The 23915-nt window shown below is 44.1% G+C and overlaps 2 protein-coding genes across 4 annotated transcripts; one reads left to right on the top strand and one right to left on the bottom strand.

Annotated features, from left to right (window-relative positions):
• Positions 1–1224: 1224 nt before the first annotated feature.
• CUNH5orf52 (chromosome unknown C5orf52 homolog) lies at positions 1225–7195 on the bottom strand. The gene is made up of 3 exons (XM_039225766.1): positions 6831–7195; positions 4392–4500; positions 1225–1555 (listed from the first exon to the last, which is right to left on the bottom strand). Exons 1-3 carry the CDS (start codon positions 7094–7096, stop codon positions 1397–1399), a joined length of 534 nt encoding a protein of 177 aa, XP_039081697.1. The 5' UTR covers positions 7097–7195; the 3' UTR covers positions 1225–1396.
• A 103-nt stretch (positions 7196–7298) lies between these two features.
• On the top strand, positions 7299–20517 carry DUSP18 (dual specificity phosphatase 18). 3 transcript variants are annotated; one of them, XR_005527317.1, is made up of 4 exons: positions 7299–7608; positions 11515–12286; positions 18242–18460; positions 20236–20517. XR_005527317.1 is itself a non-coding variant. In XM_039225754.1 (2 exons), exon 2 carries the CDS (start codon positions 11584–11586, stop codon positions 12148–12150), a length of 567 nt encoding a protein of 188 aa, XP_039081685.1. In that variant the 5' UTR covers positions 7299–7608; positions 11515–11583; the 3' UTR covers positions 12151–12302. The 3 variants fall into 3 exon arrangements, 1 of the variants encoding a protein (XP_039081685.1); XR_005527319.1 differs by lacking the exon at positions 18242–18460; XM_039225754.1 differs by lacking the exons at positions 18242–18460; positions 20236–20517 and having other exon boundaries at positions 11515–12302.
• Positions 20518–23915: the final 3398 nt, after the last annotated feature.

Here is a 23915-nt window from a genome sequence, read left to right as displayed (position 1 = left end):
CTTGGGCAAATCAAATCACCTCTCTGGACTCAGTTTCCTTATCTGTAAAATGAGGGGACTTTGTTAAGTTAAAAAATATATATATACTAGGCCCTTGCTCTAGGCACTGTGCTAAAGCTATAATACAAAGAGGAACCAGTCATTTATTAAAAACAAAAACAAAAAGCAAACAAAAAAACACTGAGTGACTACTCCATTTATTAGGCATTGTGGTTACAGATGAGTAAGTCAGGGTTCCTGCCATTAAGACATTCATACTCTGGTTAGGGAGACAGTGAGCAAACAAGAAATGGCCAACCACTACTCAGAGCAGACAGAGGTGTGGGCACAGGAATGATTGGCCTTTTCCACTGGGACCAGGTGGGGCAAGTGTCACAGAAGAAGCCTGGACTGGATCTTGGATGATCCTTCATTCCTGCTCTCAAAGTCCATACCATCTAATTGGGGGTTAGGACAAATGCCCAAACAGCTACCACACAAGGCAAAATGAAGCCACTCTGGGTAATCCAAGTTCAGAGGGGAGAAGAAACCCATGTGACAAAGGCAGGGTGGGGTAGGGGTAGGCAGGAGGCAGAAGGAGGTCAGAAACACTTTGCAGGAAATGGCACTGAGATAAGCTTTGAGCGATGAAGAGTTTCCTGACAGTCCTGAGGGGCTGAAGGGGTGTTCTGGATGAGAGGCCTGTGCATGTAAAGGCACAATGTGGGGACTGTCAGAGTGTAGTCAGAACAGCAGGCAGGCCAGGGAGTGAGTATTAGCAAGGCTGAAAGCCAGTGGGAACCATCATGATAAGAGCCATCAGCAATGACAGGCCCTCCACACCACACACCACATCCTCACACTAGTTCTTGGAGGTCGGCTCCCTCACTACTAGCCCACTCTTTCGGATAAGGAAACAGAGGCTCAGAGAGTTTATAAAGTCACACAGCTGAGGGGTGGCATATATAGCCCTTAACCTAGGTCTGTCCAATGCCCCCACCTTGACCCTCTTACCACTAGGCAGCAGCACCTTAGATGCTTCCCATCTAAGGTACCACTGTCCTAGGACACCTGGCCTAGCATTTCACTTCAGACACGCGGGTACCAGAGGTCGATCTTTGCCTTAACCGTGGAAGCTAGCTTGACTTAGCCTCCTCCCAGTTAGGCAGCTATGGGACCATCAGGATCACCTTTACCAGAACAGATAGGCTGGGGTAGGGCAAGGAATATTATAGCTGCTGAAGGTTTTGGTGGTCCACTGTCCGCTGGTCTTGGTTTATTGTGGTTCTGTCATGGTCTAGGTCATGGCTAGTTTCTACCTCTCCTCTTCCTGTAGTGTAGTGTCGTCATGGCTCAGGGGCAGATTATTCTGCCTTGGCTAGGGTGGCTGGTTTTTCCTGTGAGGATAGAGGTTGAACTAGACCTTGTACACTGGGATACTATCCAGGTACTGCTGGATGTTAATGGATCCCTGTCTCCAGCGCCCCAGCTTTCTGAGCTGCTCAGTCATGAACTTTTTCTTCAGGTGGTCATACAAATGGCTCATCTTTTTCTTGGTCTTGTCTGAAGCTCTCATCTGACAAAAAAACCAGAGGTGATGTTAAGATGAAGAAGCTGTTTCACAGAAAGAGAAATGACCATGCTGCTGATATGGGGGTGGAAAATATGCCAGCTGGACTCAATATTCTATAAATATATCGACTCATAGGGAGCCTCAATTGCCCTATTTGTAAAATGTGGGCATTGAGCTAGATTACCCCTACAGTGCCTCCAACAGTCTACAGCCCAGAGGCCTAATTTTGACCTCAACATCTCTATTTGAAAACTGGTCAGAAAGAGGTGCAGGGTGGGGAGGGTGGAAGGAAAGACCATCTTGTTCCTCCTCCTCCTCAAATCCTATCACCTTGTCCCTATTACTCATTTAGTGCTTACCACATATTGTCTGCGACATCCTCTATATCACGCTGAACTCTACTTATTTTGTCTGGCACATCATTTCTTTCCTTTCCCCAACAAGACTGTAAGCTCTGGGAAGGCACATTCTCTATCTTACTCGCTCATGTACTTATTCCAACGAGCTAGCTGTGAAGAGGATACTAATAAAAATCAGCCGCAGGTCTTCATAGTGACTACAACATAGTCAGGAAGGTGGGGCACATGCCCAAATATTTCTAAGTGAGGCACAGAGTGCCACATCCCTAAAAGTACAGAGTTCAAAGAACGTAGATATCAAGAAAAGCCTTCTGGAAGAATGCATATAAATTGGGGTTGGGTTTTAAAGGATGGGAAAGTATTGGGCCTGTGAAATCAGAACCAGATGGGAGGTGATCCAGGGAGTTGACATTTTCACAAACTCTCCCAGGAGTTCCAGGCACTGACATTGTCTCAAAACCCAGCACAATGTAAGCAAAGGAGAATTCCATAAAGGCCAGACAGTGTTGCCATGATTATGTGACAAAGGGAGTCAAAGAACCTAAGTGAATCTTGGGAACAATTGATAAAGAGGGAGGGTGGGTATGTTCTCTGAGTATGCTCAGATTATTCCCAAGACACAGGGTCTTAGCTGTTCTTGTCAAGGTCCTGAGAAATCAGTGGCTAGCCAAAGCTGCCTCTTTCTAATGTGCCTCTCTTCCTTTCTGCGGGGAGACAGAAAGACTGCCATACTGGGCTTTTAGCAAGTCACCAGGTCTACAAATAAGAAGATAGTCTTTGTCCTTAAGGAAAGATGTCCCATACTGTGGTCAGTCAGATGCAGGTTTGCACCTCTACAATGATGCACAGTATGACTTTAGTGAAGTTACTCCATCTCTCTGAGCCTCAATTTCCTGAACTATTAAATGAGTTAATAATACATAATGGACATTGCGTACCTAAAACATATAAGGGCTCGATACAGCTTTAAAAGAACTTCTGGATGACTTAAGGGTGTTTGGCACAGCCCTCTGGTACATATAAAGCACCTCAGGAAAGTCTCCAGTTATAGTATCTCAGGGATCCTCAACCCACTTGCCAAATAGAACATCCCCTTCCCTACTGGTTATAGGAATTGACCCCCAATCCATCCCAGGCCAGTCAGAATAGCTCATACCCACTGGTCACACTGATTGGGGCAACGATGGGCCAGTGACACACCCTGGGCCAATGGGAGTCCTTCTCCAGGAACTGTTTAATGTGAGAAACAGTGGAAACACTCCACTTCCTTTCTAGGCTAAAGGCCAAGGTTTCCTGAGGCCATGTCCCCAGGGACAGCCAGCCAACATGCAGAAAGACACAGAAAAGAGATAAAAAGGGAAAGTGGAAAACACATCTAATGGTATATGAGCCCCTGGCTCCTCTCATCCCAAACATTGGTGAGCCCTACCTATCCTTGATTATGTAAACACATTGTTCTCTATTTACTTGTACTAGTTCAAGTTCAGTGCAAGTCACCTGCAACTGGAGGATCCTAGTAGATCCTAGTTTACAAATGAGAAAAGAGTCCTGGAGGAAATGTGATTCCCAAGGTCACACAAAGCTAGCTTACCCATTGCCAAGTCCACCTTCTTTCTACTACACTGTGCCACTGAAGTTTAGCAGAAGGAGAAACACCCAGACCCCTGCTCTTCTTTTGGCTTCTATGGGCTTTAAGAGGATCTAGCATCATCTCCCAAGCCTCTTCCACTCTTTTTAATGTCAGAATCTCATAGGCCCATCCAGATTTGCGCCTGGAACATTGGAGAGAAGTCAACAGAGTCAAGAAGGGGGCAGAAACTCAACACTGGGCTCCCTGCTCTGCTTGAAGAAAGGAGTACATTCTCATAGTCCAGCAGGTTCTCCAGCCTCTTCCTAGTGCCCAACTCAGGGCCTATCCCAAAGAGCCTCTAATGACATATTTAACGAATTAATTGAGCCTGTGGGATGAAAACAGTGTTTTCCCTCCCCTTCTTCTGCAGGCTTTTAGGTAAACAGGTCCAACCCTACTTATAAGCAAAAAAGGGGAAGGACCTCAGTTCTCCTCCAGAAAACAAGGGGAATCCCTGAAGGAAAAAACAGACGTTATTACGTTGTTGATGCCACTTCGAACTCTAAGACCCGAGATTTCTTTCTACAGGATATAGCAGAATCCATTTATGGATTCCCTAAATAGAGAAATAACATGAATAGAGGGGGGGAAATGCCACTAGAGCCAAGAAACAGGAATCCTTCTCCCTAGCTCCCTTGGCCCAAGAATAGCTAAGACATCTGGGGCAAATCAGTAACCCTGAATCTCAGCTGCCTCCTCTGTAAAATGGGACTAGCTTTAAAGCACCTTGATGGCCCCTTATCACCTCTGAGATCTGTGATCCACATGCCCCAAGGCTACTGGGGATAGTGAAGTGAACATGGATCAAGCCACTAACACCCTGTAAGCCAAAACCTTTTGATGACTTTACCTTCATCTCATAGACTCGCTGTGCACTGAGGTTGTCACGAATAATCACCCGGGATAAGTTGCTCTTGGGTAAAAATTTTTTCATTGCTGCTTCACTGGAATTCATTAAGCTGGAAATGAGAGGGAAAAGTGGTGCAGGGTGAGATGGCTGGGGCCAGATGGCAGGGCTAGGACAGGGACTGGTTTACTGGGGTCCTAGTGGAGAGACCAAGGCTTCTCCAGGATAATCTTAGGAGAGGCGCAGCTCTGTCATAATTGTCAGAGGAGCAAGGGAGTAGGCCTAGGCTACTCCTCTTGCAAAAAACATGCGCTCAAGGGGTATTTTCTGGATGCTGAAAGGAAAACCCATCCTGAGAAGGATGCAGAAAGGCCCAGAGCAGTCCACAAGAAAAGTGTGAACAGGACTCAGAACTGTCCTCAGAAGCAGCCATCTTAAGGAGAAAATATAGGATGAGATGGGAGGCAGGGGTCTTAGTGGAGAGGAGCAAAAGTCATATGATAGCGGTCAGAGGGAGGTGAGGTGGAGAGCATTTGCTCCAGAGCCTAGGTCTAAGAAAGATTCGTAGTGGGAAGGATCAGAGGAAGCAGGGAAAAAGAGAGGTTTGGAGGTTAGGCTGGTTAATAAAGGAATTCTAAGGGAAGAAGGTTCGGGAAAAGTCTAGAAAAGAGAGGAAAGTCTGTGGGGGAGAAAGATTTGAGGAGATTCCCTAAGATGAGAAATAAAGATGGGATGGGAGGGAGGTGGGGGGGGAGGGATACGGAATGGAGCCAAGTGCTCCAGGTGAAACTAGAGATAAAAATTTGATGAAAATCAAGAATTGGTCAAAAATAGATATGCCAGGTTTTCACTTTTTGATAATTTGGTTGCACCATAAAGTGGTTTTGCAAATATGTACTTTAAGTGTTTTTGCCTATTTCAAAATAATTCTTCATATTTTCTTCCTAAAATGTAAGCTAAATGTACAATAGGGAAGCAATTGAATAAATTATAATTAGGTCATACAATAAAATACTATGCAACCATGAATAAAACAGACATACATGGTGTATTAGGTGGCAGTGGGGGAGCAGGCAGGTAACACAAGAGTGAACTTTCCTGTGACAAATTTTTCCCCTAAAAGATGTACCATGTTGTGGTACATGTATATGAGTGGATCTGGAAAAATATACACGGTGGTTATCTGTGGCCATAGATTTTGCTTGTTTGTCTAGTCTGGTTTTCCTACAAGTGTATACTACTTTGATAGGACAAAAAAGGCAATTTTTAAAGGTTAAAAAACAATTTGAAGGATTAAAAAATGTTTTTCTAATTTACTTTCAGCCAATTTCGAACTATAGTTTTATGAATGGTTTTACATTTTCAGACTAGTATAAACAAATGTCCCCAGTCTCCCATTTACATTTTTCTGACAGCAAAGGCATGAAATGAAAAAGGCTCACATACAAAAAGTAGGTGCTCACATACAAGTCTCCTATATTGTTTAAAAAAAAAAAAAGACCGAAAATACTTAAAGATAACATAAAACACTCTGCACCCACTCAGTGGTGTACCAAATTTACCAATACTTCCTGGGAAGATTAAAAAAGGGGGGGGAGTGGGCACCAGGGCAGTGACTGTAAATACCCCCTTTCAAGTAATAAATGGTCATTTTATGTATTTTTAAATTTTTTTTTAAATTTATTTCTGAGAGAGAGAGAGGGAGGCAGCGTGAGCAGGGGAGGGTCAGAGGGAGAGGGAGACACAGAATCCAAAGCAGGTTCCATGCCCTGAGCTAGCCGTCAGCACAGAGCCCGACGCGGGGCTCGAACCCACGACCGTGAGATCATGACTTGAGCCGAAGTCAGACGCTTAACCGAGAGCCACCAAGGCGCCCCATAAATGGTCATTTTAAACCAAACTGCTTTCCAATCCAAGGCCTTTGTGGGAGCCTAGAGGGGTTTCCAGGTTTGTGGAATGTAAGGGAAGGAGGGGGAAGTTGGAGTCTGCGGGGGCTGCAGCTAAGGTGAGGGGCTTTCTCAGGACTACTGGGGAACAGAGAGGCTGAGGAGAGGGATGTCAGGCCTGAGGGGGATTGGTACTTGCTAGGCTCTAAGGAAATTCAAGGCTGGCCCACAGGGCGCTGGAGACCCTGGGGCCACGCGATGTCAAGCTTGGGAGACTGAAGGGCCGAGGAGATTTGTAAGACACGTGGGTAGGAGGTGAGGATTTCAGCTTCTCCTGGGAGTCCGGGCCGAGGGTGTTCGGGCTCCAGGGGATGCGAAGAGCTGTACTACTAAGGAGCAGGGGCTCGCATCCGCGAGAAATCCTGACTCTCTTGTAGTTTAACAAAGCGTCAGGCTCTGAGGGGCTCGGGGCTCTGGGAGAGCCAAGGGCCGCTGGGGGAGCGGGAGTCTGAGAGATTTCCAGGTCTGAGAAAAGCCCTGGGCACCAGGGCCGCACCTGAAGAGCACCGGTTGCTTCGCTGTCCGCGGCCGCAGGAAGCAGATCTGCGGATGGGTCCCTACGTTGATTTCCGGGTAGGTACTGAGCGTATCGCGCCGGAAGGCCCAGGCCGGGGTGATGCCGGAACTGGTGGTCGCGTGGGCGGCAGCCGAATTACCCAAAGTCGAGCCCAGGTTCCATGTGACCGAGGGCCTGGGCTGCTGGGCAGCCGCGTCTTCCACCCTCGATGACGACTCAGGAATGGAAGCCAGATGATGAGCCATGTTCGGAGGGCGCGACCGGACAGAGTGAGTCCTAGGGCAGACACGTTGCGCGAAGCCAAGCGCGTTACCCGGGTGACAAGTGACGGAGGGTGGGGCCGGGAGGCGGGACTTGTGCGCGGAATCCCGGAGGCTGCGGACGCGACAGAATTGTCCCTCGGCGGCCTCCGTGATGCGGCTCGGTGTGTTGTCTTGGAGATGAGCTGGGCATTTCTAAACGGGTGCAGAGAGCGGAGCTGACACTATCTCTCCGCTAAAACTGATGTGACCCCGGCGTGATCGCGGGGCGGGTAACCTGGAGAGGACGGAAGAGGCCGCTCCAGAGAGCGGAGAGGAGGCCGGGGTTTCTCCGAAGACCCGGTCCTGAGGATCCCTCTCCGCGAGGAAAGACCATTGCTATGGAAACCAGAGCTTGGGGCAGCCGGGGATTGTGGCCAGTCTGGTGACCAGTCTTCTTTCTTCCCGAGACCCTCGCCCACTTCGGGCGACGCTGCTTTCCTGCCCACGAGAGAGAGGTAAGACTTTGGGGGTTCTTGACAGCCAGCAGGCAAAGGAGCCTATTCCAACACTAACTCCCCAGGAAACCTATGTGACTCGCTTCTGGAAGGAGCTCTTTGCTCTTGTCAACCCGTGGACTTCGTTCCACGCTTATAACCCAGCAATTATGAACGCCCCGCGGTGTTTGCCGACTTTTCTTGCCCATAATGAGACCAGAAAGATCAGCTTTAGGACCTTGCTTTGTGACCCTAAATAGGTCCTTTTCTCCTCTCTACCTCACTTTCCCCGTGTATATAATGGAGATATAACCCCATACACCGGCCTATTATGTTGGTTTGAAGATGGAACCAGATGACGGAAGCCAAAGGCTTTGTAGGCTATAAAACGATGAAACTAATTTACACCCCCTCCCTTTCATGCTGACCGTTTTCAAATCTTTGTGTCATTTCTTGAGGCAATCATTGCAACTCCCTCACCCGAGCTGAAATAAATCCCTTTACTCTTCACTCCCATAATGCCCTGCATTTCAACGTCCCTAACAGTAGCGAGTTACCATGGCTTACTCTGTGCCAGGCCCTGTGTTAAACACTTTACCTAGGTTACCTCATTTCATCCTCAGAAGATCCTTATAAGATAGGCATTGTTATCCTTGTTTTCCAGCTCTGTTGTGTTTATTATTGTCCATTTAATGTCATCAGTATCTCTTACTAGACTTGGAGCTCTGTGAGAGGAGGGGCCATGACTGTCTTGTACATTTCAATATTCCTGGCACCTAATACAGAACCTGATAAATATTTTTTGACTAGCATGAAAATGTCTCTCCTCCCAATATTACCCTCACCTTCAAGAAAAGTGTCTTCTCTGAGGCGCCCGGGTGGCTTAGTCGGTTAAGCGTCCGACTTTCGCTCAGGTCATGATCTCGCGGTTTGTGGGTTCGAGCCCCGCGTCGGGCTCTGTGCTGACTGCCAGCTCAGAGCCTGGAGCCTGTTTCAGAGTCTATCACTCCCTCTCTCTCTGACCCTCTCCTGCTCACGCTGTCTCTCTCTCTCCTAGAAATAAATTAAAAAAAAAAAAAAGTGTCTTCTCTGCAAATGTTTTGTCACTGTGATCAATCACATTCTCTATTCCTGTTTCCCAGTGGGCACTAATTTTTGGGACCCTTAAACCACTTTTCTATGGATTTTTGGGTGATAAGTATCCATCGTTTGGGTAATTAACATCCCATAGCATTTGGACTTTCAGCTGAGTTTGAGGGGCTTTTTCTCTGCTCCCACATGACCTTGAGAATCTATCTGACATTCCTGAGGTGAATCTGATGCTTTGGGGGCATTGGCTGGTAGGATTTGCCCCAGTGTAGCCTTTGACCTTCCCCTCCAGCAGCTTGGAATCATTCTTACCTCTACTAAGCTCTTTTCCCAAATTCTAGACAAACATAGCCAGGGAACTCCTCTTTTCCAGAAGATCTCTCAGAAGGCAGAGTTGTGGCTGTTGGAGTCATTCCTTTGTCTAACAAATATTTATCAAGCGCCTACTTGTAGGGACACAGAACTTAGCATTAGTGATATGGTAGGAGTAAAGATACCATTACAGTGAATCTCAATATAACTCACAGACAAATCAAGGCAAAGGAAGTGGTAGGAAGAAGAGCACTTAGGGCTTAGAAAACCTGGAGCAGGGACTTGATCAAACGTGGGAGAGGGGTATAGTTCCAGAAGGTTTCCCTCAGGAAGTGACCCTTGGCGAAGATCCCAAGTCCTCTGCTGAATGGAACAGATTAGGATCTGTTAGGCTTGTAGGTAGGGAAAGAGGGTTGTGGGCTGAGAGAGCAGCAAAGGCAAAAGCCCTGGGCCAGGGAGAACCAGGTGTCCATATGGCACTGCTAATGGCTCAGCCTAGCTAAGGCCCTTCAGGACATAGGAGAAGCATTAGCTTTTACTAAAGAGGCTAGAGATGGGCATGAGCCAGACCACAAATGGCCTTGACAGCCAAACTGAGGGGCTCTATCTCATCCTGACAGTGGCAGCCAGTGAAATATATTAAGCAGGGGAACAGAACTTCTGCTCCTAATTTGTGTATGCCTGATGAAGACTGCTATTTTGCCTTGAGAAATGTACTTTAAATATGAATACTCCTATTTCAGTGGAACATGTGAAAATATGTTCAAGAGTAGGAGAATGAAGGGCTGGTGATTTCTAGGAGAAAGCAGAGTCATGTCCCTCCGTGGGGTATGTGCCACAACCCTGCTGCGCACAGCATCATGTTGGTATAGCTTGTCTGCCTGAGGTCCTTCTGCTTCGATGCACTTGCTCCTGGGAGCTGCTATAGTGCCCCTTACTAAGCTGGCCTCCAGGAAGCTTTCAGCTACCCTCTTCCCCAAGCATTCCTTAGAGGCAAGGTGCAGGAACTTGGTTAGTGATGTAGTGCTCTGTAATTTAATATTACTTTCACAGGGACATATCTGGTCTCTTCAGAGGGGTAGTTCTTTTTTTTTTTGAATAGTTTATTGTCAAATTGGTTTCCATATAACACCCAGTGCTCATCCCCACAAGTGCCCTCCTCCATGCCCATCACTCCCCTTCCCCTCCCCCCGCATCTGCCCTCAGTTTGTTCTCAGCGTACTAGAGCCTCTCATGGTTTGCCTTCCTCCCTCTCCCCCACTATATTTCCCCTTCTTCTCCCCCATGGTCTTCCGTTAAGTTCCTCCTAATCCTCCTATACGTGCAAACATATGGTATTTGTCCTTCTCTGCCTGACTTATTTCTCTCAGCATAACACCCTCAAGGTCCATCCATGTTGCTACACATGGCCAGATTTCATTCTTTCTCATTGCCATGTAGTATTCCATCGTATAGATAAACCACATCTTGATCCATTCATCCACTGATGGACACTTAGGCTCTTTCCATATTTTGGCTATTGTTGAGAGTGCTGCTATGAACATTGGGGTACATGTGCCCCTATGCATCAGCACTCCTGTATCCCTTGGGTAAATTCCTAGCAGTGCTATTGCTGGGTCATAGGGGAGTTCTACTGTTAATTTGTTGAGGAACCTCCACACTGTTTTCCAGAGGGGCTGCACCCATTTGCATTCCCACCAACAGTGTAGGAGGGTGCCCGTTTCTCCACATCTTTGCCAGCATCTAGAGTTCTCTGATTTGCTCATTTTAGCCACTCTGACTGGCATGAGGTGGTATCTCAGTGTGGTTTTGATTTGTATTTCCCTGATGAGGAGGGATGCTGAGCATCGTTTCATGTGTCTGTTGGCCATCTGGATGTCTTCTTTGGGGAAGTGTCTGTTCGTATCTTCTGCCCATTTCTTCACTGAATTGTTTGTTTATTGGGTGTGGAGTTTGGTGAGTTCCTTATAGATTTTGGATACTAGCCCTTTATCTGATATGTCATTTGCAACCCCTTCCATCGGTTGCTTATTACTTTTATGGATTATTTCCTTTGCTGTGCAGAAGCTTTTAATCTTGTTGAGGTCAGAGGGATAGTTCTTGAAGGGGGGAAGCTGAGGCCCTACTTTCTCTTATACCACCAGTAACTCCCAGCACAGTAGGCTCTGGTACCATATCACAGGTTCAGAGTCTCATGATTTAAGCATAAAGTCAGAAGAGATGGAAAACTGTGTGAGTGGTTCCCAGTTGGAGAAGAGGGCTATGTGAACCTAGATAGAGAGGCGAGGGCACAGATGATGGATACAAGTAAGTCTGTTCAGCCAGAGACATAGAGCCCCTCAAGGGAGGCCTTGAGTTCCAGACTTGGTGGAGATAAGTTCTCTGGGTAATTCTGCTGTGATGGTCAGAAGACCACCTTGAGGATCCTGCTGTAGAACCATCCATCCATTTCCCAGGAATCCCCTGCAGTTGGCTTTCTGGCCCAGCTGGGCTCCTGCTATCTAAACATTCTCTCCCTCCTTGCAGTTTCCCATGGCACAGTCTAGCAGAAAGATGCAGCCTTTGTGCCTCACTGGCCGCTGACCCACTGGCCTGATGACAGCACCCCCGTGTACCTTTCCGGTTCAGTTCCGGCAGCCCTCGGTCAGCGGCCTCTCACAGATCACCAGCAGCCTATATATCAGCAATGGGGTGGCTGCCAACAACAAGCTCATGCTCTCCAGCAACCAGATCACCACTGTCATAAACGTCTCAGTAGAAGTGGTGAACACTTTATATGAGGACATCCAGTATGTACAGGTGCCTGTGGCTGACACACCCATCTCACGTCTCTGCGACTTCTTTGACCCCATTGCTGACCACATCCACAGCGTGGAGATGAAGCAGGGCCGCACGCTGCTGCACTGTGCCGCTGGTGTGAGCCGCTCAGCTGCCCTCTGCCTTGCCTACCTCATGAAGTACCATGCCATGTCCCTGCTAGATGCCCACACATGGACCAAGTCATGCCGGCCCATCATCCGGCCAAACAATGGCTTTTGGGAGCAGCTCATCCACTATGAGTTCCAGCTGTTTGGCAAGAACACCGTGCACATGGTCAGCTCCCCTATGGGAGTGATCCCTGATATCTATGAGAAGGAGGTCCATTTGATGATTCCACTGTGAGCCATCTCGGCAGCCCCTGCACCCAGGTCAGAGGTGCAGATCTGCTGTTGACCAAGATCTGAACTTAAACATTCTGTTGTGTTGATACAGAAAAAACATATGATGCCTTTTATAAGGACCAGGAAATAAAGGAAAGGTACTGTAGCTTTTAACCTTATTATCCTTATCTTCAAAGATTAAATTCACTAACTGTACAATGGTGCAGATAAGTTTCCTACCCTGTGAGTGACAGGTCATGGCTGCTGGCCAGATGGGAGAGTGAGGCAAGTGCCCAGGTCAAATGGACCAGTGCCTAAAGCATATGGCAAGCCTGGGACCTGCTGCCCTCCCACATACTGACCCACGAATGAGTCAACCACCATTCCACTTTACTCTTTCAAACCCAAAGCCAGAGCCTTAAACATCATGGTGCCTCCTGTGCCACTCACAGTAAGTGCCAACCCACTAGATAAGTGGCCTTCAGGTGGTGCTCTGGGAGCCCTGGGGGCCCAGGCCAACCCTGCTTCCACCTTCAACCACAGGGGCCCAACTCTGGTTTTCTGGATTGGATTTACACATGACAGTTTTCAACGAAAGCATTCCACTGTATAAAAAATTTTTTTAATATATTTTGAGTGCTATTGTAGGTGACAAGGTCTCAAAGTACCCATGGCAGTCCCCGCCAGCCTTTGATGATGGCATTAGTTTCCTTCTTAGAGGCACATTGGAGAGCAGGCCTGACAACAGGCTTTAGGAGTTCTTCTCACAGGTCTTGATTTGGAAGACCAGAGCTGCACACCGGAACCTAGCCTTGTCATCTCCTCCCCATATGATCTGGGACCTCTTGGAGCCTCAGCTTTCTCATCTGTCCAAGAAATGACAGCCTTTTCTCACAGCGTTGTCATGAAGATTCAACAATTCCTTAACGTGGTGCCTGACAAATGGTCAGTGCTTATGGTAGCAACTCTCGGCGTGAATTATACTTTGGCCCTGCTGGTCTCAGCACGATCATCCTCACAATGGCATTTCCCCCATCTTTGCACAGGCCCTTACTGTTTACAAAATGCTCTTCCAAAAAGCTCTCCTATGTGAAGGAAAAAAAAAAGGTTTACGTTCTTTTACACCCTCCTTTAGAAGAGGCCTAGGCTACTTAGCCTTTTCAGAGTTCCCATTGTGTTTAGTCCATGTACGCCTTGGGGGTCCTAAAGCAAGGAACATACTTCCAGCTTCCCCCCACAGGCTTTGTTTAGATTGCCGACCACTAAAGTCAGTGCCCTGGTCTGGCTAACCACCTGAGTGTATGAGGGCACATGCCAAAGGGACAAATGAGTGGGCCCAACCTATAGGCCCTGAAATCCAAGATGGTTCAAACCTCCCAGGGGCCTGAGGATCTGACTCAAGACCAGTAATTCTAGTCCAGAGGTTTTCAAATGAACAACATAGGAGACAGACAAAAGCACAACTTCTCTGTGGGTCCAGAGCCCAGTGGAAACCAAATGCCTTCTTCCAAACCTACCCCACCCCCACTTCCATGAAGGGCATGCCCAAGGGTACAATTTTAGAGTGTGGGGGAGAACGAAAATCACTGCTCTAGACTACTTCTCATTTTACAGGCGAATAAACAGACCTACAAATACCAGGGCTGGTGTGGCAGAGCCCCCACAAAGCAGCCTTTCTGGAAGAAACCCAGGTGGAAAATTTCTTCACCTTGTTAAAATTTCTCTTAGCCTTGTTAAAAAGAAATTGACTGGGACATGTTTTATCTTCATTTTTTAAAACTTTGAATTAACTTATGATAAAAGTAACTTTTTTGTATGTACAGTTCTGTTTTAACACATTTGTGTAACTACCTCTGCAATTAGAACACAGCAGTTCCATCACCACAAAATTTCTCTGATGCCACTTCTTTGTTATCAAACCTTTGCCCCACCCCAGCCTCTGGCACATTCCAATCTGTTCTCCATTCCTGTAGATTTGCCTTTTCTAGAATGTCACATACATAGCATCACAGAGGATGTAATCTGGAGACTGGCTTCTTTCAGTATGTCTTTGAAATTCATTCATGTTGCTTTTTACAGCTAAGTAATGTTCCAATGTGCAGATGTACCACAGTTTGTTTTAACATTCACCCATTGAAGGATATTTGGGTTGTTTCCAATTTGGGGCATTTTGAATAAAATTGCTACAAACATTTGTGTATAGGTTTTTATGCGAACATAAGTTTTCATTTATCTAGGTTATATATCTAGAAGTGGGATCGATCAATTATATGGTAAAGATTATATTTAACTTTATGAAAAACCACCAGACTTCCAGAGTAGCTACATACCATTTTGTGTTCTACTATGAGAGATCCACTTTCTCACTAGGATTTGGTACTGCCAATACTTTTTATTTTAGCCATTCTGATAGATATGTGGTATTAGCTCAATTTGCATTTTCCTAATGGTTCATGATGGTGAGTATCTTTTTGTGTAATTAATTGCCTTCCACCCATCCTCTTTGGTGAAATGTCTATTCAACTCTTGCTCATTTTAAAATTGGGCTGTTTTCTCACTCTTAAATGTTTAGAATTCTTTAAATATTCTGGATACAAGTCCTTTGTCAGATACAGATTTGTAAATATTTTTCTCAGTCTGTCTTGTCTTTGCGTTTCTCTTAGAAATGTCTTTTGCAGAGCAAAAGTCTTTAATTTTGATGAAGTGCTACTTGCCAATTTTTCCTTTTATAGATTGTTGTTTTAGTGTCATGTCTAAGAACTCTTTGCCTAACCTCAGAGCACAAAGATTTTCTCCAATGTTAAAGATTGAGGGTTTAAAGTTTTCTCTTATTTGTATTATCTTTTGGTAAAAGGTGTGAGGTTTAGTTTCAGGTTCATATTTTTTCATATAGATGTCTAATGGTTTTAACTACATTTGTTGAAAATTGTCCTTTATTGAACTGCCTTTGCTACTTTTTGTAGGTTTGTTTTGGATTCTTTATTCTGTGAAATATATGTATCTTTCTCTTCACCAGTACCATAACTATTTTGATTACGGTACAGTAAGTTTTAAAGTCAGATAGTAGGAGTCCTCCAATTTTTCTTCTTTAAAAAAAATTGAGTTATTCTGGTTTCTTTGCCTTCATATAAATTTTAGAACCAACTTATCTGTATCAAGAACAACAATAATAAACTCCTACTGGGATTTCAATTGAAAGTGTGTTAAATTGGGGTGCCTGGGTGGTTCAGTCGGTTAAGCGTCCTACTTCGGCTCAGGTCATGATCTCACAATTCATGGGTTCGAGCCCTGCATGGGCCTCTGTGCTGCCAGCTAGCTCAGAGCCTGGAGGCTGTTTCAGATTCTGTGCCTCCCTCTCTCTCTGACCCTCCCCTGCTCACACTGTCTCTCTCTCTCTCAGAAATAACACATTAAAAAAAAATTTTTTTTTTAAAAAGTCTGTTAAATCTATTGGCCAGTTTGGGGAAAAATTGCTGTCTTTACTCTGTTGAACCTTCTGATCCATGAATATATTATGTATCCCCACTTAGTCTTTGAGATCTTTCATCAGTGTTTTGTGGTTTTCAGCATACAAATCTTATATATTTCACTGTATTTAAACCTTAGTATTTCACTGAGAGAGGGAATTGTAAAAAAAAGAATTAATGTTGGTTTCTAATTGTTCATTGTTGGTACTGTATAGAAATAGGATTGATTTTTGTGTGTTGACCTTGTACCCTATGACCTTGCTAAGAGCTTTTTTGTAGGTTCCTTGGCAGTCTACATGTAGACAATCACGTAATCTTCAAATAGAAATAATTTTATTTCTTCCTTTCTAATCTAAACATCTTTATTATTTTATTACACTGGCTACAACCTCCAGTATGATGAATATGAGTGATGAAAATAGACATTCTTGCTTTGTTCCTGATCTTAGAAAATGTTCAATCTTTTACCGTTAATTATGGTGTTAACTATAGGTTTTTGTAGTTAAGGAAACCCTTATATTACGTTAAGGAAGTTAGGCAAGAATAGGAAAGTATTTTCTCCTCTTCTATTTACTGAAAGAGATATGTGAATTGGTGTTATTTCTTTAAATGTTTGATAGAATTCACCAGGGAAATCGTCTGGACCTGGAGATTTCTTTTTCAGAAGAATTTAACAATGGACTCAATTCTTTTAATAGGTAAAGGACTATTCAGATTATCTATTTCAACTCGGGTGAGTTTTGGTAGTTTGTGAATTTTGAGGAATAGCTCCATTTAATTAAAATTGTCAAATTTATGCATGTAGAGTTATTTGTAGTATTCCTTATTATCTTTGTTATCTGCATGATCCACAGAGGTATCACCTTTTCATTCTTCATGCTGATAATTTGTCTTCTCTCTTTATTTCTTTATTAGTCTGGCTACCAGTTTATCAATTTTTAAAATCTTTTAAAGAACTACCTACTGGGGCAGCTGGGTGGCTTAGCTGGTTAAGCATCTCACTTTGGCTCAGGTCATGATCTCATGGTCTGTGAGTTCTAGCCTGTGTTGGGCTCTGTGCTGACAGCTCAGAGCCTGGAGCCTGCTTTGAATTATGTGTCTCCCTCTGTCTCTCTGTCCCTCCCCCACTCTTGCTCTGTCTCTCTCTCTCTCTCTCTCTGTCTCAAAAATAAATAAACATTAAAAGAAATAAAGAACTACCTACCTTGTTTTTTATTTTCTCTATTGTTCTTCCCTTTTCTACTTCTTGATTTCTGTTCTTTATTATTTCTACAGTTCTCCTTGTTTAGAACTTATTTTATTTTTTCTAGTTTCATAAGGTGAAAACTTATATTATTGATTTCACACCTACATCCCACAAATTTTAATATGCTGCATTTTCATTTTGTTCATTTCAAAATATTTTCTAATTTCTCTTGAAATGTCCTCCTTTACCCATGTATTACTTAGAAGTGTATAGTTAATTTCTAAGTATTTGGAAATTTTACAACTATCTCTCTGTTATTGGTTTCTATTTAATTACATCATGATGAAACCTCATAAGAAGAACATCATAAATCGTATGCTTTCATTTCTTTTCAATTTGTCAGCGTTTACTTTATCATGTAGGATATGTTCTATAATGGTGAATGCTTCATGTGCACTTAAGGCAAAAAGGTTATTTTGGATTAAGTGGTCAATAAATGTAAATTTATTGATTAATGGTGATGGTGGTTTCAATTCTTTTACACTCATCCTGATTTTCTGTTTACTTGTTCTACTGATTACCAAGAAAAGAGTGTTGAGATATTTAACTGAAGTTGTAGATTTATCTACACCTCCTTTCAATTCATTTAATTTTTGTTTTATGTATTTTTAAGCTTAGTTATTAGGTATATACATATTTAGGATTGTTATATCTTAATGATGAATTGACCCTTTTTTGATATCCAGTGTCTCCTTATCCTTCTTTATTTTTTGAAGTCTACTTTGTTTGATGTTAATATAACCACTCCAGCTTTGTTTTGAGTAGTATTTGCATACTTTAACATCCTTTTACTTTGAACCTACTACATCGTTACATTAAAATGGGTTTCTTGGAGACACCATATAGTTGGGTCTTGTTTTTACACATCCAATCTGTCTTTAAATTGGTGTGTTTAGACCAAAATTATCAATATTGGATTTAGGCCTACCATTTTGTTTTCTGTTTGTCCTCTTTTCCAGTTTTTTCCCTTTCCCTGCCATCTTTTGGATTATTGAATACTTTTAAAATATTCCATTTTAATTTTATATAATTTTTTAGGGGTTACACTAGAGAATATAATATACATACTTAGCTTTTCAGAATCTATTTAGAATTAATATCTTATCCACTTCCCTCTGATAATGTATTAGTTTTCTCTTGCTGCTGGAACAAGTTACCACAAACTCATTGGCTTAAAACAATACCTACCAATATTTCACAATTTATATAGATCAGAAGTCTGGTTGGGCTTGACTGAATCCTTTGCATAGGGTCTCACAAGGCCAAAATCAAGATATTTCATAAGGCCAAAATTACATGCATTTTTAAATTGTTTTTGTTTTGTCTTGTTTTTTACTGGACAGATTCTGCTTCTAAGTTTTTTGAGGTTGTTGACTGAATTCAGTTTCTTGTTGTTGTAGGGCAGAAGACCCCATTTCCTTACTAACTGTCAGCGGTGGGCTGATGTTTTCTCCTGGAAGCTGCCCACATTCCTTCAAATGCTTTCCAGCAAGTTGAGTCCCTCTCACATGCTGAATACCTTTGGCTTTTCCCTCTGTTGCATCTCTCTGAATCTAGCCAGAGAAAGTTCTCTGCTTTTAAGGATTCATGTGATACACTAGGCTCACCCAATATTCCAGGTAATCCTCATTTTATTTTTAATGTTTTTATTTATTTTTTAATTTTTAGAGAGGTTGACACAGAGTATGAGTGGTTGGCGGGGGCGGGGGAAGGGGCGCAGGAGGTGGTGGAGGGCAGGCAGAGGGAGACACAGAATCCGAGACAGGCTCCAGGTTCTGAGCTGTCAGCACAGCCCACTGCAGGGCTTGAATTCGTGAACCTCAAAATTATGACCTGAGCCAAGTCAGAAGCTTAACTGACTGGGCCACCCAGGCACCACCAGGTAATCCTCATTTAAAAGTCCATAAATTCAATTAGATCTACAAAGTCCCTTTTGTCATTTAAGTAACATTCACTGTTTCCAGAGAATTGGGCAGGAACATCTTTGGGAGGGATGAGCATTCTGCCCATCACAGTTAATTTCTATTGATCTATCTTCAAGTTCACAGACTTTTCTCTATCATCTCCATTCTGCTACTAAGCCATCCAGTATGTTTTCTAATTTTGATAAATATAATTTCTTAGTTTTAAATTTTCTATTTTGTTATTTTCTGTATCTTCTATTTTTCTGCTAATTTTTTTCATTTCTAAAGTCTTTTTCCAATATATCTGTCCAGGTCATCTCAGTGTTCAGACTTTCTTGGTTCTTTCTATGTAGAGTAATTTTGGATTGTATCCTGAGCATTTTGAATATTATGTTATGAGACTGTAGGTCTTAGTTAAATCCTATGGAAAATGAAAACTGGGGGGGCAGTTGCCCCATTGAAGTTCAGTTCTGATCTGCCTCCCATGCACTGTTAAAAACACCATTACAAGCACAAAGCACAAAATGGAATCATTTATGCTGAGCCCCATGTCACCAAACTGAGACTTAATTTAATTACAGTTTGGGCTCTACCAGAAATGGAATGTTAAACTAGTCAATCAGGAGTTGCCTGATCAGTACTAGTTAGGTAATCTTCCTGATAAATCCCTGCCATCTTCTAAAGAGAAATAACCTTGCAATAACCTAGCCACATTTTGCCTGCTCCCTTCTGTCTAAAAATGTCCTTCATTTTGTATAGTTCCTTGGAGCTCCTTTCTTTCTGTTAGATTGGATGTTGCCAGAGTCATGAACTGTTGAATAAAGCCAATAAGATCTTTAAAATCTACTCAGTTGAATTTTGTGTTTTAAAAGGATCATACTCCCAATATCAGTTCAATTTTCAAAACTTTTGCAATGTAGTTTAGATCTGTCCTGTTTGTGCCACCCAGGGGCCAGTCTGAAATCTGGGTGGTCTACCTAGTTTAGTTCTGAAATTCATTGGAATACTATTTAGAGTCAGATCTATGCATGAAGACTAGCAGTTCACATGCAACTTTATGGGATCCATTTCTCAAGCTCCCTCCTCTCCACGATCTCTGCCACACTTCTGAGTTTTCAAGACCACCCATTCCCCTGTTCCTCCAGCTAGAAATCAGGGCCTTTTGGTCTGCCTGCTGTGCAGCATACATTCTGTGACTGGGTCTGCTCTGGGGCAAAGTGACAGGATGGAGAGAGAAAAGGCAATGGGAATATCTCCCCCTGCCCCTCCCTCCCTCTCTCCATACACACTTTTCAGGTGACAGTTCTTTTGGTCAGAGAACAAGATTCCCCTCAGAATTTGGTGTGCTTTCCCAGCTGCCACTGCCACTGCTGCTGCCCTGAGTTTTAACTTAAGTATGAGGCTTGCCTGGGAATAGGGCAAAAGAAGAGAAAAGTAGGGAAGGATTTCCTTTACTTTGTCCTAAAGGGGCCCTCCTTTCTACTCCTCAGACCAGGAAGATGGCTTCTCTTGGAATGTTTTCTTCCATGTCCAGTGCACAGTGCCAGGAGTCACACTGCCTCTGAGATCAGGCCAGGAGATAAAGGAACAAAAAACAAAACAGGAAGCTCACCGCCAGATTGTTTATACTTCAGGTTCTGATTCCCTTTCCCAAACCACCTGCTACCATTTCGTTTTCAGAGTCCTCAGAGAGCTGCTCCATTCTGTCTAGTGTTTTTAGTTGCATTTGGGGGAAGGACAGCTGATGCTTACTCTGTCTTACTCAGAACTGGAACCCTAATAAATTTATTTTTAAAAATATGTGCCCATTTGCGGGAAAAAAATATGGTCCACCTACAATAGTATCTCGAGGCAATAACAAGTCAACATTTTGGTGTAGTGGTGTATTTCCTTCTATGCATTTTTCTTTTTCTTTTCTTATTTTTTTGTAGTTGAGTAAATGCAATTTTGGATCCTCCTTTTATTTATTTATTTATTTATTTTTAATGTTTTATTTATTTCTAGGAGAGAGAGAGAGAGAGACAGCGTGAGCAGGGAAGGGTCAGAGAGAGAGGGAGTCACAGACTGAAACAGGCTCCAGGCTCTGAGCTGGCAGTCAGCACAGAGCCCGACGCGGGGCTCGAACCCATGAACCGTGAGATCATGACCTAAGCGAAAGTCGGACGCTTAACTGACTAAGCCACCCAGGTGCCCCTGGATCCTCCTTTTAAAAAATATTCTTTTTAATTTCAGAATCGGTTGTGGTAGGAGCAGGATTTCACATGCTAAGTGGAGGAGGTTGAGATTGAGGGCTACAGGGAAGGTCCAAGTCCTTTTCCCAAATAGTTCACTCCGTTCCTTCAAACTCAGTAGAGTGGACCTTTACTCAAACAACACAGGAAAAGTGGGCCATGTTGGAGTTTTGACACAGTTCTGTACTAGGGAAAAATGAAATGATCCTCACAGCCCAACATCCTGGCTTGGAGCAGGGATTCCAGATATCTGTGTGATTTTATGAAACTTTAACTTTCCCACTTTATTTTTTTAAGCTTATTTATTTATTTTGAGAGAAACAGTGAGAGTGGGGGAGGGGCAGAGAGAGAGGGAGAGAGAAAGAATTCCAAGCAGGCTCTGCACTGCCAGCACAGAGCCCAATTCAGAGCTCAAACTCATGAACCCGTGAGATCATGACCTGAGCCAAAACCAAGAGTCAGACGGTAAACTAACTGAGCCACCCAGGCGCCCCTAACGTTCCCACCTTGAAAGTCCAGAATTACTTTCTTTCTTTATGATGAATTAAAGAATTACATGTGGCTTGAGAAGTTTCTGTGAGGGGCGCCTGGGTGGCTTAGTCGGTTGAGCGTCCGACTTTCACTTGGGTCATGATCTCGCGGTTCGTGGGTTCGAGCCCCGCGTCGGGCTCTGTGCTGACTGCCAGCTCGGAGCCTGGAGCCTGTTTCAGTCTGTGACTCCCTCTCTCTCTGACCCTCCCCTGCTCACGCTGTCTCTCTCTCTCTCCTAGAAATAAATAAAACATTAAAAAAAAAAAAAGAAGTTTCTGTGAAGTTTATAATACCCTGTCAGATAAATAGTGACATGCTAGTGACCCTGGTGATTTCCCTGAACAACCTCTGTTTAGATGGTGATTCCATTACAAACCCCGAGGACAGGTAGCTCTCAACCCAGAAGCACACAACTTTGCTTATCTGTCTCTGGGCTGTTACATCCAAATGCCATAAGAATCCATCAAACTCCACCTCTGTATCACATAAGAAGCTTGAAAGAAAATTGAAAGATGGATTTTCATCCTGCTTTGTGAGTTCAGGCAGATCCTAGAATTTTTCTGGAATTCTGCCTACTCTGTAAAATGGGAGTGACAATGGCATCTATGGTGATTCTTAGAATGTGTCCCACAGACCTCCAATAACAGAAAGCAAAACTGACCAAGGGCAGGGTGAAATCCATCACCATGTTTATGCCGAGGCTTGATTTCCCTCAAACTCCTTCTAACCAGTTCCTGAGTACAGCAGGAATGGACACAGTAAAGCAGACCTAGTCCTGGGAGACCTGGGGCTCTTCTGGTTGCCTTCATTGCCTCAAGGACTCTGATGGCCCTGCCAAGCTATCCTTAGACTGCAGCATGGTCAGGAGCACTTCTATCCAAACATGTCCCCTCTATCCTCCACTCAGAGTCTGATTTAGATCATGATCTGACAACTTTCCCAGCCTCCCCAGCTTCCTTCCCATCTTCTGTCACACACAAATATTTGCCCTCATAAAACCCTTGCACTTTTCATTCCATCTTGGTGTCTGCTTCTCAGACGACCCAGAGTAATATACCATCCTATCCACCTCTCAGAGGTGCCAAGAGACACCCAAAAGCAGAAAGCTTTCAACACGCATAAAAGCCTCTTATCACAAATCTTTTTAGACTTCCCCTTAGCACAGCACTTGTACTGCTTTCCCCCTGAAGAGAAAAATGTTTTGTTGACTGAGCTGGGGGATACCTGGCTGGTGGCTTCTATAGCAGACATTCCCTGTGAACCTGGGCCAGAGCCTGCATACCTCCATAACCTCACTCCCTGGCTTTGTTCTCAGAGCACAGTGGGGAGCAGGATAGGGCAGAATCCAGAAACTTAGGAGATGAAGTCCTAGCCCTCCCTGCTGTTCATTCTTTGCATAAGATTTTTGCTATGGTCTGAATATTTGTGTCCCCCACCCCCATTCATATGTTGAAAACTTAATGCCCAAGATGATGGTATTAAGAGGCAGGGTCTTTGGGAGGTGATGAGGCCGTGAGAGTGTGTACCCATCATAAATGAGATTAGTGCCCTTATAAAAGAGGCCTTAGAGAGCCAGCTAGCCCTGTCTGCCTTGTAAGGATACACAAAGTGACCCAGAAGAGGCCTCTCACACGACCGTGCTGGCACCCAGATCTCAGACCTCCAGTTTCCAAGACTGTTAAGAAATTTCTGTTGTTTATTTCTTACAGTTTTGGAGCCTGTGGAATTTTGTTATAGCAGCCTGAACAGACTAAGATAATCATCTTGGTTCTTTCTCCTCTTTGGGCTTCAGTTTCCCCATATGTATGACAAGGATTGAACTAGATCTGTGATTTTCTTTTCTTTTCTTTTCTTTTTTAATGTTTTATTTATTTCTGAGAGAGAGAGAGACAGCGTGAGCAGGGGAGGGTCAGAGAGAGGGTGAGACACAGAATCTGAAGCAGGCTTCAGGCTCTGAGCTAGCTGTCGGCACAGACCCCGATGCAGGCCTCGAACCCATAAATCGTGAGATCATGACCTGAGCTGAAGTTGAACGCTTAACCGACTGAGCCACCCAGGCCCCTAGATCTGTGATTTTCAAGCAGGGTTCATGGGAAATTTAGCAGCAATGTCTCAGAGGTAAGGGGTTTCCTGGTTCATCTAAGGCCACTCAGCTTTCATCTGTTTGCTATCGGGCTCTAACATAATATGCATGGACCAGTGTTCTTCCACCAAAGAAACTTTATGTACAAAGAGAAATGCCTAATCCAGGCAGCAGGTACTGCTGGGCCAGAATCTACTCAGTTGGGATGCTGGTGGTGTTTAGAGAAGGAGGGATGGGCACAAGAGGATTGTGGCTGTCAGAAGCAGGCAGTAGGAGGTCTAGATACTGGAAGATTCCATTAGACACAAGGAGCAGGGCTGGCCTC

Source organism: Hyaena hyaena, unplaced genomic scaffold (assembly GCF_003009895.1).
Source record: "Hyaena hyaena isolate Hyena2069 unplaced genomic scaffold, ASM300989v1 scaffold_19, whole genome shotgun sequence".
In the NCBI taxonomy this organism is placed as follows: domain Eukaryota; kingdom Metazoa; phylum Chordata; class Mammalia; order Carnivora; family Hyaenidae; genus Hyaena; species Hyaena hyaena.
Note: the sequence above shows the minus strand (reverse complement) of the source record. Positions and strands in the feature narration are given on the sequence as shown.

Bases quoted from the DNA above. Each gene is read 5' to 3' on its own strand.
- CUNH5orf52 (XM_039225766.1), bottom strand. From the start codon at position 7,096: ATGGCTCATCATCTGGCTTCCATTCCTGAGTCGTCATCGAGGGTGGAA. The intron at 4,501-6,830 runs GTGCGGCCCTGG...TCTCATTTCCAG, and splicing joins AAGCAACCGGTGCTCTTCAG to CTTAATGAATTCCAGTGAAG. The intron at 1,556-4,391 runs GTAAAGTCATCA...TTTTTTTGTCAG, and splicing joins AGCGAGTCTATGAGATGAAG to ATGAGAGCTTCAGACAAGAC.
- DUSP18 (XM_039225754.1), top strand. From the start codon at position 11,584: ATGACAGCACCCCCGTGTACCTTTCCGGTTCAGTTCCGGCAGCCCTCG.